Consider the following 15,123-nt stretch of genomic DNA (forward strand, 5'->3'; position numbering starts at 1 on the left):
TTTCTATACCATTGTCTATCAAACAAATTAAACTGCAGAGTAAATCTGTGATTACAATTTAAGCTCTATATATATTCTAATACTTTCTCTAAAAGAGATCTAAAAATTTTATTATATATGTCTGGTCATAACTGGTATATCTGTATATCTTTTCGTGTGGAACCGCTTTAACGATTTTTCAAAACTTTTACAGTCAAAATTCACAGAATCACTGGATCCTGAATGGCAAAATGTATTATTGATCTAATTTTAAACATGAGAGACTAAGCTAACAAATCTTATGGAAATCTTTTTTTAGAGTCATTGAGAATTTAAGGTAAAAAGCTGATATTCCACGGTAAATGTGAAATTTACATTTAATACTATAGAAATACAAAATCAATAAATTTAACTCGCCAGCCCGCATTGAAATAGTGTGGTGGGTCTTTGCTCTAAGACCTTCTCTTTTAGGAGAGAGGATGCATTTGTTCAGCGTTGCGACGATGGGCAAAAGTCATTTTTATTCCATATTATAATACGGAATATAAATCATACAATATAGATACACTTTGATGGTAGAAAACGTTATGAGTTTTTGATCTTTTTAGTCACTTTTGTACAGCAATTATATAATATATGGTATATTATAAACTAATGATCACAACATTTTTATTAGTTTACTTAACCGTTATTACTAATAACAATTTTATATACAAACCTTGTATTTCTTATGAAAAATTAGCATACCTACTTTTAATTTTTTAATCAAGACCAGTAGGATTGGCTACTAGCATTCAACTTTTCATCTCACATTTAGTATGTGCCTTTTTTAATTGGAGCCATTTTCGCTGATATCAAAGAAACGCATGCATGCCAGTAATTGTATTTCAAATGAGTTTTGAGACTTTTTATGACATTCTAGCACTATACTTATTTCTTACAGACTGTGGTTAGGAGAGAGTCAGGATCAGGTAGATGTGTGCGTAACTTATAAATTGGTGTCAATTCTGTTTTTCCCAAAATACTAAACTAAGCTAAAATGTGCTATCCTGTACCAGAAAGAGCATAGTGAAATAGATAGTACAAGTTACCCAAACAGCCGTGGTAGATACTGTATGCTTACGCGGGCTTATCAACTTTTTACTGTGTCAATATAATCAAACGTCCCGGCGTAAATATTTTCTATATTAGCAACCACGCCCTTCAGACCGGAACACAGCAATGCTTCTTGGCGGCCTAAATAAGCATCGTAGTAGTTCGACCCGGACGGGCGCATCAATCTCTCAAAAGCTCTACTACTGGTTTTCTATATTTCGGCACTTTGTGGGACATTTAATGTAACAGGTAAGCGTCTCTGTGTATAAGCGGTTAAATAAAAGATGTCGATTCCGATAGTTTTATGTGAAAATAAAATAGACAATTCATTAGCAGTCATTTTATTAAGACAAACACGGCGCGAAAAGATGTGTGATTTACGATCACAGGCGCCCACGTGTAAATCATATGCTGCCCACGCGTTTGAAATTAGTATAGGGTACTACCGCCTTACAAAACTGGCCGATTTTGTTTCGGAAAGGCTTACGTTTAGTTAAGTAACATGTGTACAACAAAATAACCACCTATGTCTGTAAAAAAAGTAGCTGTGGAAACTTACCCTATAGCATAGCGTAAAGCCGGTCTTGTTAAGCATCCAGAAGGGACAGTAAAGGGATAACAACTGGGTGCCCTCCATGTCAGCACTATGCAAACCCAATTCCAACGTCATCACGGAGGGACTGTCATGAGACTCGAAAGACCAAACTGACAATTCTTCGAGTTCATCTGGCAGATTTTTGGTGCATACCCAGCATTTGTCTAGGTAGTTCTGGATCTATAGACAGAAATAATATCATCCAATTAAAAATATACAAGTAAGTACGGTTCACTAAAAATGACACATCATTTATAATTTACAATGAGCTGTTAAAAAATATTTTCCGAAAAGGTTTAATAAAAAAATTTAAAATATTTTAATCTTTATAAATCGCCTTTTCGATTTTACGAATCGCAATCGATTTTTTTTGTGTAAGTTTTTATTATTATTTGGTATATTCATCTTTAAGACTAATAAGTAATGAAAAGATTGTTGGCATAGGACAAAAAAAAAATTATATTGATTAACTTGAAAAGAAAAACGTGTGCTAAGTAGATATAAATTTTCCACAGAATTAAGACTATACAGAATCCGCATCCGCCTTTATCGGATGCAGTGCATTGTGTCCAGAAATACCGCCCCGAGTACGTCTCACTTCACAACCGAGGAATTTTGCTCACAAACTTTTCCCATTTTTAACCAACTTACAAAAAAGAAGTGGGTTCTCAATTCGGTTGTATTTTTTTATTTTTATGTTTGTTTTCTCATATGGTAAACGTTTAGAACATTACAGGAAAAATAATTATTATCAACAGCCTAATGGATGAATGACTAACAGCCTGTCAGAGAATCACTACTAAATTGGAGTGGTTTTTGAGGATTAAATATAACTCGTGTACATAGTTTCTGTATGTTTTTAATTCTTTGAAATTTTCATTAAATTTAAAGGTCGGTCAAGGCTTTATAGAAAATGTATGGTGTTTACCATGATGACAATGGACGCTCTGTTGGGCGCGAGATGCGACAGATGGAACATCTCGCCCGGCTCGAAGAGCTGCGTCCGTCGTAGGCCCAGCTGGGACACGATCACTGGTACCGGCAAGCAGTTCTGCAGCTTTACAGCCGGCTTGAGTACGATGTCGTAGCAGGACGATGCGAACGTGTGCCGGTTCGAGTGCTCAAAGAAAACTTGCTCCATTGTACCTACAGCCTGAAATGAAAAAATATTTTTTTAACTATAAATAAATATAAATATACTAGGACAATTCACACATCGCCATCTAGCCCCAAAGCAAGCGTAGCCTGTGTTATGGGTACTTAGATGAAAGATGAATATTCAAATGAGTAATCTAAAAGGAATCGAAACCACATCAGTGGCGTGCACTTTATATTTGCACAAATGCACTGCCTATCCTAAAAAAATTACAACTTTTTTATCCGATCTTCCTGCTTTATGCCTACCCTGGTTAAAACCCCTATGTACGCCACTGAATTACATCCTTGGACTCGTAAAGCATTATATGTAGAAACATTGTGACATAAAGTTAACTTACCAATACTTATAATATTTATTTGGTATTATACTAGCGACTCGATCTGCTCGGTTCTGTAAAACTCTCACGAGTATCGTTTATTTTCTCAGAATAGAAATATTTCCATATTAACTAAATTATTTGTCTCGTCTAGCATCCACCTAACAATGTGCACTTCTCCGCTTCATCTTCGCATTTCACCATGGAGTGGATTGTTTTCTATGGAACGACTTATATATACTAATAATAGTAATAATTGATGGACCATGCAGTTATTTCTATCACAATTCTATTTACTACTATATTTTAATACGATAATTATGATATACCAGAAACAGCAGAGAAATGTTCGCGCATGCTCGAGCATTTTGCTAATCAGTCTGCGCCGACCCTTATAAAGTAACAACAATGTTATACATATTATAAGTAGGATGGTGATTTACCCTTAAATAGAACTTCTCGCCACTATTTTTGTCCTTAGAGTCACATTGCAGCAATTTCGACAATTTCACTTCTTGTTGTAGTTCACGCCACACAAATGGAGACACCGACACTGTGAAACCTAAAATAAATACAATCTCATTAAGGCTCAATCAGTAAATATAATAATTAACATGTCGAAAATATTCAATAGACTTAGACGAGCCCCATGATTACAAGGTATTCATTGAGACATTGAGGTCACGACTGTGCACAGCGAATAATAAATTTAAATAAATTCAGTGTGTCTTTATTTTTAAATTAGTAAATAGCTGTTTGTCGTTCCTGACGCAATGCAATGTTTTTATAAAACTTATATTATATACAAATCATTTATATTAATTTTATACATTTTAAAATGCATATACATAATAATTTTGGAACCGAAAGAATTTGATTCTTCGACTCTCTGAAAATCACATGCTGAGCGCTTTAACACTAAGCTACGGCTCTCGTATCGCTGTTGCGGAAAATAATATATGCATTTTTTATCAGTCTTATAGCGACTGTGGTTTATATTATACACAATAAAAATATTCTTAGCGCTATTTTGAACTCTCTTAGAAAAAGGTCTTTGAAAAAATTATACTTTATCAACTTTTAAATCATTTTAAATTGAGGTTTCTATAATAACCTCCATCCACGTTTTTTATTATTATTTATGTAATTTGTTTCCATTTCGTTATAAATTAGCCCCTGTCTAAAGTCAACACTGTAATTAATCACGTAGACACTTTATATAAGAACATCCGTCGTCTTTTGTGGAGAGGAAGACACCCGAAGGCATGCTTTTATTGAATGTCCTGCTTGCACAGACTTGAGATCTGCAGCACAGGGAGCGAGCAGTAATATAGACTCCCAGAGTCTGATAGTGCGCATGCTCTCCAGTGAAGACGAATGGCAAAAATATGCACAAATGCTAAGACGCATTATGGTGAGGAGAGAGGAACGAGAAAGAGATGAGAAGGAAAAGAGAGAAAACTCTTAAAGAAGGTTGGCATGAAGTAATGCCCAGCGGTTCCGTGCAGACCTGGCAGAAGGCAGAAGTCCGATGGGATTTTTTTCCTCCTCGATTAAAAAAAAAACATCCATCCATTTTTCTTGTCTTTGGGCTAAAATATTTACCTTCGACAGAGAAGAATATCTCCGCAGTGGGAGTGTGCACAGCTTGCAACGGTAATCGCAGCGTGTCTCCCGGCGCTACTTCGCCCAGTAGTCGCACCTCATTGCCGCTCAGCGTCATGAAGTATACAGACACTGCCACCGAAAGCGTGTTTGTGACCTGTTTCAATTTTATTATTTACTAGCGGTCCCGCAGACTTTGTCCTGCTAAAGCAGCGCAACCTACCGGGTCTTATTGTCGTGCACGATCAATTTTCAGTGCACGATCTATCACTCGCGAGTGCTGTCGAACTACTGGCAGTTTTATCAAGCTTAAGTTACATAGGAAAGTTTAGTTATTAAGATTCTTAAATTTACCAATTGGCCGCGCAATTTTCTTAATTTGTGGGATGATTTCATAATGTGTTAGTTGGCTTAGTTAGGAACTGAGGAAAGGAAAAACCAACAAACAAATACACTTTGACATTTATAATATTAGTAAGGATAATAACTAGAACTTTGATATGCATATGTGGTCAAAGCCAATTTCCTAAGCTTGGGTTTTTATTTTTACAATATTGTATCCAATTCGGGAATCACTGCTAAATGAGTTACGAAGCTAAAGTGGTAATGATATAATATATAATTTTTGTATTGAGGCCAGCAGTTGCCAAAATAGTTAGCCCACACAAAGAAAATCTGACAAATCTAACCAGTGTTAACCAGTTAGTTTCCTCAGTGGAAACGTTAAAAATGTTTAAACTCATAATTACCTGAACAATACTTCTAAGGTAAATGTGCAACGCTGCATCGTGCATGACCACATCGGATATAAGGCCCCGCGCCTCCACGGCGGCGGCGTGCGAAATGTTTTTGGAACGCATTTCACTCGTCATGCGGCGTCCTATCGGGAAGTAACGCTTGTCGGCACGCTCTACGGGTATCTGAATCTCTTCATCCATCTCCATTATCTGACACAAAAAGTATCTATATACTTAACTATTTTATTTTAACTTCAATACTGTAGGCGGAGGCGTTATTTTGCGAAAGTCCATGATACAATTTATTTGTTATAATCGGCGACAACCAGGCATATTCATAAGTTTTTAATTTAGACGGTCACCGTGATCTTGATAGTGGATTTCAACAGACCACTGCTAGACTAAGGCCTCTCCCATACGGAAGGTTTGCCCATAATTACCACGCTAGGCAGTCGAGTTGGTGATCGCAGTAGATGGCAGTAGTAGCAAATAGGATGCAGCTGTCCGTTCTCCGTTACAATCCCTTAAGTCATCTCGTACGAAGAGGAGATGTATTCTGATCTGCTGTCATCATACTCACTGAGACATAACATTTATAATTTATTTAATAATATTGTAATGATTATTCTTAATTGTTTTCTTTGTTTGTTTACGTCTTGTTCACACTTTTATGTTATTAACTCTTTTAAATATTTCTTTTATCTATGCAAAATACCTATTTCAAAATGTTTTGCTTATGAAATCTTCGTGGCCTTAGATTTAAGTGAAACTAGAGATAAATATATTTTTATTGTATTGATTACGACTTGAATTACAAATAGCAACAATTTATTATTTATACATAGTTACGAAATTCATTTGACAACACTTCTAGACTTTGTGTAGAAAAAAGCAGGAAAAACATAGATTATACTAATTCAACTGCATTATATTACAACGTAAACCTAATATCTAAAATAAACGAGTACATTGAAAAGAAATTACCTTGACATTTAGTTTTAGGGGTGGTGGAGGTTCATTCAGCTTCATAACGTTAAGTCCACCGTGTTTTAATTGCAAAGGAACAGAAGCACCAGGCTCTAGTAAGACTTCTCTGCAAATAAATTAAAAGATAATTACAAATATTGACACCAACCCAAACTGTCAAAATGTCACCCGTGTGAGGCCTATCACAGGAGGTGTACTCAAAGACCTCATCTTCCACTTATTAACATTAACCTTTTAAGTTTTTAAAAATCGAATTAAAAAAAATTCGCTATGGAAAACTAAAGCTATAGCTCATCGTAGCGTAAGCTCATCAACAGTTTTTTTCACGACTAGCGCGGGAACCATATTTTTTTCAGGGAAAAAGTAGCCTCTGTATTAATTTAGAGTAAAAACCTATCTCCATTTTAAATTTCACTCCAATTTGTTCAATAGTTGAAGAGTGAAGTAATTACAAACATACACACTTACATACAAAATGTCACCATTATAATATAAGTGTGTCTATTAACATTTTTTTCTACTAAGATTTATTAAAAGATTTTTTTATATTAACTATAAGAAACTTGGACTTTACCTGAAATCGGAGTTAACGTTGCCAGCCATAAACACGGAGAAATCATTGTTATTTACTAACGAAAGTTTAGCCGTAAGCCCAGTACAGTTGTGAAGTACATACGGAGCACCCAGATATTTTTTGTCAGATTTCTGAAAGCGATTTAACTAAAGTGAGCAAATCACAAACATATTAAATCTAAAGAGTTAAGGTAGTGTAAAATTCCTTACACTATCGTCGATTTTCGATTTTGATACGACTGAAGTTTCAGTATCTCCCACAGCGGCCGCGAAAGAGTTGCCCAACTGACTCAATACCTGAAAAAGTATGTTAATAAAATGAACCTTTGAACTTCACGTAAAAACATGTCATGAACTCACGCAGATAAGTAAGAAAACACTACAGTGGGTCAACATGAACTTAAGATGGTGAAGGAACTATACTACGTTCTAAATCAAATGGAAAATGATTAAAGACTTGTCCATCTAATTCAGTTAATCATCATCATCGTATCAACCCATCACAGAATCACATGTAACACATTGACATATGATGATATCCTAAGGTACTAGAAAAACAATAATAAATCAACAATAATATATTTGTGCCAATCCTTGTGCCGACGTCTCTCTTATTTGCGAATAATTAAATTTGAGATGCAAAGTGCGTGATAAAGAAATTTATAGTAATCGTGGAAATTGCTAACGTGTTACGTTGTTTCTTTAATAATGTAGCAATTTACGAGTTGGAGGGAGGAAAAATACTGATACTATGGCCTTACCTCCATCCCACTTCGAGTAATTGTGATCTCCAAAAGCTCACTGCTAGAGACTGTAATGGTCTTACTAGCAAGTCGCTGGGCCACCGCTTGAATGTTAGCCGCATCATCCGATGTGTCGATAGATGGCATATTCTCTTGTGGACGCATTACCACCTGCTCAGACATAAATCCACTTTTAACACCAAAAAAATATTGGTTGAAAAGCATGATAACATCTTAAGTTAAAGATGTATTCATCGTTTTTTTCTTTAAAATTATTTTTTAACAGTTTCATTCTTTATCTGCAGAGATAAGTTTTAAACGCTACGGCAAAAGCACATTTCTTATGTTTTTTTACGGAAAACCCCTTCGATTTGTCATTAATATTTTTTATCCATCTGAGGAAAATTAGACTAGATATAACTCCTAAAATTTGTATATTTATTTTGTATATTTTGTGTGCTAAAATCCTTACACCGAATATTATGTCAGAATTTATTTTAGACATACGAGTAAGACTGTATTCGCATACACAAGTTTTTTCACTTGTTGTGTATCATGGATAAGATTCCGATATGTAAAATTAACTTACTTCCATTCTTAGCTCCCACGGTATGTGTTTATACTGTGAGTCCTTTAGGATCTCTACAGGCTCTATTAGAGGTTCCCACATGGCTCGACCGATGTTGTAGTACGATACTTGCATTGCCCATGTGGATTCCATATAGAACTGTAAATAAAAATAGTAGTCAGACATACAAATTATAAATACGGAAGTGTGTTTGTTGGATTCTCCTTCAGGAAGCAACAGAACTATTGAGTGACGTTATTTTTTGCATAACAAGACTGTAGAGGACAGGGGAACACACCCAACACATGATTTCTGCAATGCCTTGGCTGGCGGGACGTGTGTAACGGTTGGCGAATTTTAAAAGGATGCCGCTGCGATCAGTTCAACCAACAACTCAACAAAATCAACGTCTCCAAATTTGAACCGTTGTCAGTCAGAATCACGGTTGCCACCCCTGCTACCTACGTTCGGTTTTTTGCACGTTCTATAATTTTTAAACCAATAGACAAACAATTTTTGCAGCCGAAATTATACAATAATAATAATTTATGATTAATTAGTTGATAATTAACTAAAAGCCTGTTTGCATCGCTAACATAAGGACCGAAGAGCGACAAAGCCTATTTTTTTTAACTAAAAAATAGCCCATTTCTTGTATCATAGAATCTAATAAGCCGTAGGTGCTTGCTAATATTACCATCAGTGGATAATGATAAATTTTTTGCACTTTTGAAATTCTTGAATCTGTCTGTTTGTGTATCAAGGTGTTGGAATATCAGCCGGGATATTTCATTATATTATTTTGATGCTATAGTGTGATTTGTTGTGTCTTTCTTTGGAGCGACTTTCGGAATTACATGATATGCGTAAGAAAATTGGGATAGCAGGATGTATATTAGTAGTAGAAAAGCCATAGAAACTTACATCGGAACTCCAGTCTTTAGCTTGACCCGACAACGACGCCTGCATCACGAGTACTGGAATTGTTTCGTTACCTATCTCCATTTCTAAGGCCAACACAATAGATGGACTCGACATAAGGCATATCTCTCCTACTGGTGGTATAACGACTTCTTGACTTGTACTTTCCTCTAAATCGATAGCTTCTTCAGCTACCTCTACAGAAAGCAAAGATATTTACGCAATAAACACCAAATATTTTGTATATAAATGCAATGATATTATTTATTGTTTAAGCATACGAATTTACCTGTCTTCAAAAACCAATACGAGGTGGGTTTAAAAGGTTGTATATCCCAAAGGCGTTTGTAGAATATTGTTTGATTCTCTTGCTCAACGGAATCCTCCTCGCGGCTTGTCACTGTCGCTAGTACGCGATTCAATAGCGCAAGTATTTCTGTGCGAAAGAACAAGAATTTCGTTTATAATTATGTACTTTGTATGTAGGCGCTAGGGTTGTCTGTCCTTGACTGATATTGGCGAGATGTTAAGGGCTTCAACGTCCTTCACGCGGGTTTATTTTTGTGATATTTACTACCCTAAATTAAAGAAACTCAGAAAACTCTGTAAAGTTAGAGGTCGTGGATCAAACTCGATCCGTCCAAAGAGTAAGGCCATTAGGCTACCGCGGTACGTACATTACTCATTACGAAAACTGAACTTATACTAGCTACTACTAACTTATACTTTTTTAACTAACTGTCATAAGAATATTTAGTCATCCTTAACTACATCTATTTACGGAAAAATCTTTCCCGCTACTTGGTTAAAATTATGGGTCTTAACTAATATTGGAGTTCATATTTACGGTAAATTATTTACAAAATCTTTCCCGCTACTTGTTTAAAATTATGGGTCGGCCAACGACGATAATTTGACAACTTACCCGGCGACACCGTAATTTTGATGTCCGTAAGAGCGATATCCAAGTGCATGCCCTGCCCGGGTGGCTGCGAGAGTGCGAGCGAGAGATGTGCGGGCGCGAGCAGGAAGCGCGGCGCGGCGGGCGAGGTTTGCGCCCCGAGCCGCCGTACCGTCACCTGCATACCGGACACCGCCCCGTCCGCTACCATACGCTCCTCCGTTTTGCGGAGCTTTAGCCGCATCTCCATCTATTAGCACGCACCCCATTTACGTTTGGTTATATTCATCAAGACACGATAGTGTGTCAGCCAAAGTCCAATCAAGAATAAGAAGCTGGCGACGCAGTTATATTAATTAATGAATATAATATAATACACTTCTATTGTAAAAAAACAATTATAAGGTAACAAAATTTTGTTGCCTTATTCTCAGAAATGAACTTCTTTAGATAGTAATGTACCATGTACCTTTAAGAAAAGTCACCTCACTATTCCGGAAAACTTAGTTAGTTAAGTTAGTCAGATACAGATGTATCAGGCTAAAGTTAGCCAGTTAGCTCGATTTAAGTTGACCAGACTGAAGTCAGTCTGGCCAACTTAAATCGAGCGTACTGTCATATGACAACAATCAAAACGCTAACAAAAGAAATTAATTGAAATTAAAATAAAACACAGTCAGTGACGAAAAAAAGTTATGTTATATTCAATGATGATGATGAGTCATTAAGACTTCAAATATAGTTACTACTACTAACTTACTTTGGTAGCAATAGTTTTTTTGAAATAAACACCTTATACATATACTTTTTATAGGAAAATGTCAGTATCATCACAACAGGTAATTATGGGATAACCCCAGGTATGAGAAGCGTTTCAATACATGCTATTGTTTACTGGAACTTACATTTAGAACAAGAGCGTCACACTCCCTCTGCTCTAGTGATTCCACAAGTATGATGTCGGGCTGCTCGATTTTTATATTAACAGTCATCATTGCTACCTTCTGTTCCGTCATTACGGGCGCCGATACCACCGACACCTTTTTTCTCTACAAATATGATTAAAAGTTTCAATCTTCTGCTTTCTATTTCCAGATACAACTTCTGTTGTCCCTTTGTTAACTATTTTTCAATAATTTCATGAAAATTTACTGTAATTATGTGATAGCTGTGCTCCTTTTTTTTTCTTGGCATTAAGTATTATTAAAACCTAGCCACAACTTTTTATCAAAAAGACACATTTTTGACAACTTTAAGATGATGATATTATAGTCTTATCTCATTCTTGCGTAACTAGAAATAAATCATTGTCAGCAAAACTAGAAATAAATGCTAATTTAAGAAAAAGATCTGCTCCTTATAGTATGATTAGTGCATTTAGTGGAGACGAACGTGACGCTTCATCAATATAAATATAGCCAACGATATGGGCTTCTGTTACCATGACCTTAAACTGCTGAACCGGCCTCACTTTGATCTCCAAGTGCTTACATTCTACCTCAGAATGAGAAGCCAAACAACAGCCACACAATATGCGTCAATTCGAGCCTCTCGGCCTGAGATATTAAATCTCAAGCTCACTGGAGATCAGGAATTCTACGCTGACGAAGTAGCGGGCATCCGCTAAAGTCACCCTGAGGTGAACACTACTAATATCCTTTATTTAGGATATTTTTTACAGTATTTTATAAACTTTTCTTTTATAAATCAGATGTAGATAATAATATAAACTGGGGGGTATGTTTTTCTGTCTGATAGTGTCCTGATAGCGTATATATAATGAAACTAGTTTTGAGGTTTTGCTGGAGATAGACGTAGGCAGTCCAGGGATTTCTGCTAATTTCAGACAAATTCAAAATTTCATCGCGGAGATAGTATATATATAAATAAAATAGATCATAGGCTTAACAAAAATGAAAATATGTCTTTACGTTCATGCTATCTGCAGATTTTTCAGCCTGCAACTTTATAGCTTTAATGTCTTCTTTGGGAATAGATTCTGGCGTTGCGTCACTTAAACCAGTTGTCATAAACTCGGCAATTTTGTTCAGGAAATCCATAGCAAGTATTAGATTGAAACTAAATATCCTCATATCCACTGTAAGAAAGAAACAAAAAAATCATTAAGTCTTCCTTTCTACAGGAACATGACATAACATTGACTCTCTTACAAAAATTTAGTCTAAGCAGCATTAGCAGTTTTGTTGTAGTTTAGGCTAACTGAGCCTGGACATAGCGTGCATTTCATAAATACTTTGAACTTATTGAGACATGCGCAAAATTCAATTTGCTAATTTATGGATTATCTACATATAGTAAATTGACCTTTACAAGAGCCTCTTTCCTCTCCCCCGGCAGTTATAGGATGAAATCTTACCAAAAGTATCACCATTTTTCATAGTGTAAGTAATGTCGATCATGCTCCGTATTTTTTCATGTGTCTCCGTTATGTTCGCAACTGTTTCATCTGACACGGAACGTTTTGAATCTTGATTCTCGCGCCGCCTTTCTAAATACCTATCAATCAAATATGCGAGTTGTTTTTATCTCACTAGAGAGTGCGTGTCTCCTCTGAATGAGAATGAGAATGAGAAGGTTTAAAGTCGTAGAACAGGACAGGCTAAGTGCAGATTGATGTCAATTATGGTTGTTTATATTTAACGGATTGCCTGTCTTTATAGGGAAATCGACAATCAAAGTTATGCGTATGCTTAACAATATATGTATAGCAAACATGCCTATGATTACCTTTTTAAAACATACTGTACAGCATATGAGTGTACTGCTGTTGTCTTTTTAGCATTTGCACCCTTTATGTATAAATATTTCCAATAAATCCTTATATTCTAGGAACAACTGAACCCATTCAAATGAATACCATTGAAAATAGTTCAGATTCAATATTGGCTAAACATAGCCTATTGCATAAATTGTTAAACTTGTTCCTAATAAAAATAATGTTGAAAATAAAGCTGAAGATAAACGTACCTCGTAATTTTAGCTCCTCTACCTGGCCTTGTGTCATCAAGAGTACAGTCAACCAGTAAGACTGAAGTGTTCATGGAACCATCAGAGAACATTCGACCCTTTACTGATAATAACGCTAGACAGAAACGGGCCAAATCCATGTCTTTTACTAGCATTGAATCGTCAGACTGAAATATAGTAAAATTAATAAGAAGTCAGTTAGATTAAGGCTTTATAATTAAAAGTAAATATAACATGTATAAAATTTATTAATACCTACCTATTGTGTTATTATTACACGTATATATTGATATATCTAAAATTTTACTGAAACAGGCTCGGCCTGAATTGAGACCTTTGTCTTTTAAGCGTAACGCCATCAGCAGACTTTTGGAAGTGTTCACTTGGAAGTTATCCAAGAACAAAAACAACAAAATTAAAAGTATTATTTTATATTTCATTTTACTAGAAATATTACGAATAAAATATATAAGCAGTAAATTTAAAGTTACATCCCTATAAAATAACCAGTAAGACCGCGCTTCACTCGGTCAGATAGTAAAACTTAAATACTTACGCCAGTATTCATGAGGTCGATGACGAAACTGTCCATAGTAAATGCGAACTTTATCGTTGTTCGTGGCATTTTAGCTTGCTCCTTCGACGGCGTCACCATTGTCACAGTTGATTTTGCTTGAATTCTGCTCGTTTGACTCTTTACTGTAATTTTAGAAGTCGCTTTGGAGGCACTAGGCTGTGATTTAGCTTCTTCTGTTTTGGTTTGCCCTTCTTGGAGGTTTTGATTAAGAATTTTCATAATACTCTTGTAATCGCTGTGCCCCACAGTAATCTAAGAATTCGCAAAAATAATAAATATAAAAAGGAAATATTTTCAAATGTAAGCAGATATGCAAAGCTTACGCTAAATAAACTTACAGCAATAGTTTTCATCCTTCCCGATATGTCCAAGTCAGGTAGACTTTCGTACCAGGAGGAAAGACTTCTCTTGACGAAAAGCTTGAAGCTAGTCGGGCGCAATAATTTACGTTCATGTACAACGCCTTCGTCGTCGTCTTTTAGCATTACACAGGAAACCTTCATATCCTCTAATTCGAGCATTAGTTCGTCTACTGTTACTTTGTTATCAACATCCTGGATTGAATTAAAAAAAAATGATTTTTTTTGTTTTATTATTAATGATCAATTTGCGTTTTATTCTTAAATTCCTCGAAATTGTGACATAAATCAACAGCCATGCTACCTTATCAAAACAAAAAAGTGTTAAAGTGTGATAAAACTTGTCAATAATAAGGGAAATCTATGCTTAGATCGTTCTTAGTCTACAAAACTCTGTACTATACCAAAGTTATGAATTTGCTTAGTATTAGGTTGACTTACAAAGAAAGTAAGTGCTGAAGTACAGTCTATTTGAGGGAATGTAATGCTAAGAAAAGATGCTAGCAGTTATAATTGGTTACGGATTATTTTTTCGCAAGCGTAATTTTAAGACGTTTACTGAAATAGGAAACTTACGATCGCAGGAACATCGACGAACTTGTTATTAAGGTTCATCCGACCCAGATCAACTAGGACGGCATTGAGACTGCTCGAGTTCTCCGGCACGATGATGATAGGCGCGGCAAGGCGCACGCGAAGTGCTAGTTTTGTGGAGTTCTGATACGCATTCTGTACGTTAGCTCTCGCTGCGTCCGCTGCTTGAGATGAAGCTTCAATGATAGCCTCTTGTGCAGTTTGGAAATTGTTTAAGAATTCCTACGAAAAAATGTTATATTATTTTCACACCACTCGCTCGACATTGCCTTATTACATCCGATAGGCTTAGCGGGGAAGTAATAGCCGTAGCTTAGGGGTCAAAGTAGTGACCCCTAAGCTACGGCTCTCCTAACGACTGTATCGCCATCTAGTAGGAAAACATTTTTTTTATCAAAATAAAAAAGTAGTTTCGATCTACTTCTT

General features: G+C 35.8%; 1 protein-coding gene across 4 annotated transcripts in view; it reads right to left on the reverse strand.

The window, feature by feature from the left end:
* LOC120626387 (vacuolar protein sorting-associated protein 13) overlaps positions 1–15,123 on the reverse strand; it is a 54,337-nt gene that overhangs the window by 18,417 nt on the left and 20,797 nt on the right. For all 4 annotated transcript variants that reach the window (XM_039893902.1, XM_039893899.1, XM_039893900.1 and 1 more), the window contains exons 23-42: positions 14,680–14,919; positions 14,083–14,298; positions 13,724–13,996; positions 13,168–13,334; positions 12,557–12,696; positions 12,111–12,277; positions 11,085–11,228; positions 10,204–10,429; positions 9,568–9,714; positions 9,282–9,475; positions 8,379–8,516; positions 7,808–7,960; positions 7,257–7,343; positions 7,048–7,178; positions 6,471–6,579; positions 5,499–5,696; positions 4,750–4,906; positions 3,588–3,706; positions 2,598–2,822; positions 1,634–1,849 (exon numbers count right to left, since the gene is read on the reverse strand). In XM_039893902.1, the coding sequence (XP_039749836.1) occupies positions 1,634–1,849; positions 2,598–2,822; positions 3,588–3,706; positions 4,750–4,906; positions 5,499–5,696; positions 6,471–6,579; positions 7,048–7,178; positions 7,257–7,343; positions 7,808–7,960; positions 8,379–8,516; positions 9,282–9,475; positions 9,568–9,714; positions 10,204–10,429; positions 11,085–11,228; positions 12,111–12,277; positions 12,557–12,696; positions 13,168–13,334; positions 13,724–13,996; positions 14,083–14,298; positions 14,680–14,919 (3,447 nt within the window). The remainder of the gene's footprint in view (positions 1–1,633; positions 1,850–2,597; positions 2,823–3,587; positions 3,707–4,749; positions 4,907–5,498; positions 5,697–6,470; positions 6,580–7,047; positions 7,179–7,256; positions 7,344–7,807; positions 7,961–8,378; positions 8,517–9,281; positions 9,476–9,567; positions 9,715–10,203; positions 10,430–11,084; positions 11,229–12,110; positions 12,278–12,556; positions 12,697–13,167; positions 13,335–13,723; positions 13,997–14,082; positions 14,299–14,679; positions 14,920–15,123) is intronic.

Source organism: Pararge aegeria, chromosome 9, assembly GCF_905163445.1.
Source record: "Pararge aegeria chromosome 9, ilParAegt1.1, whole genome shotgun sequence".
NCBI lineage: Eukaryota > Metazoa > Arthropoda > Insecta > Lepidoptera > Nymphalidae > Pararge > Pararge aegeria.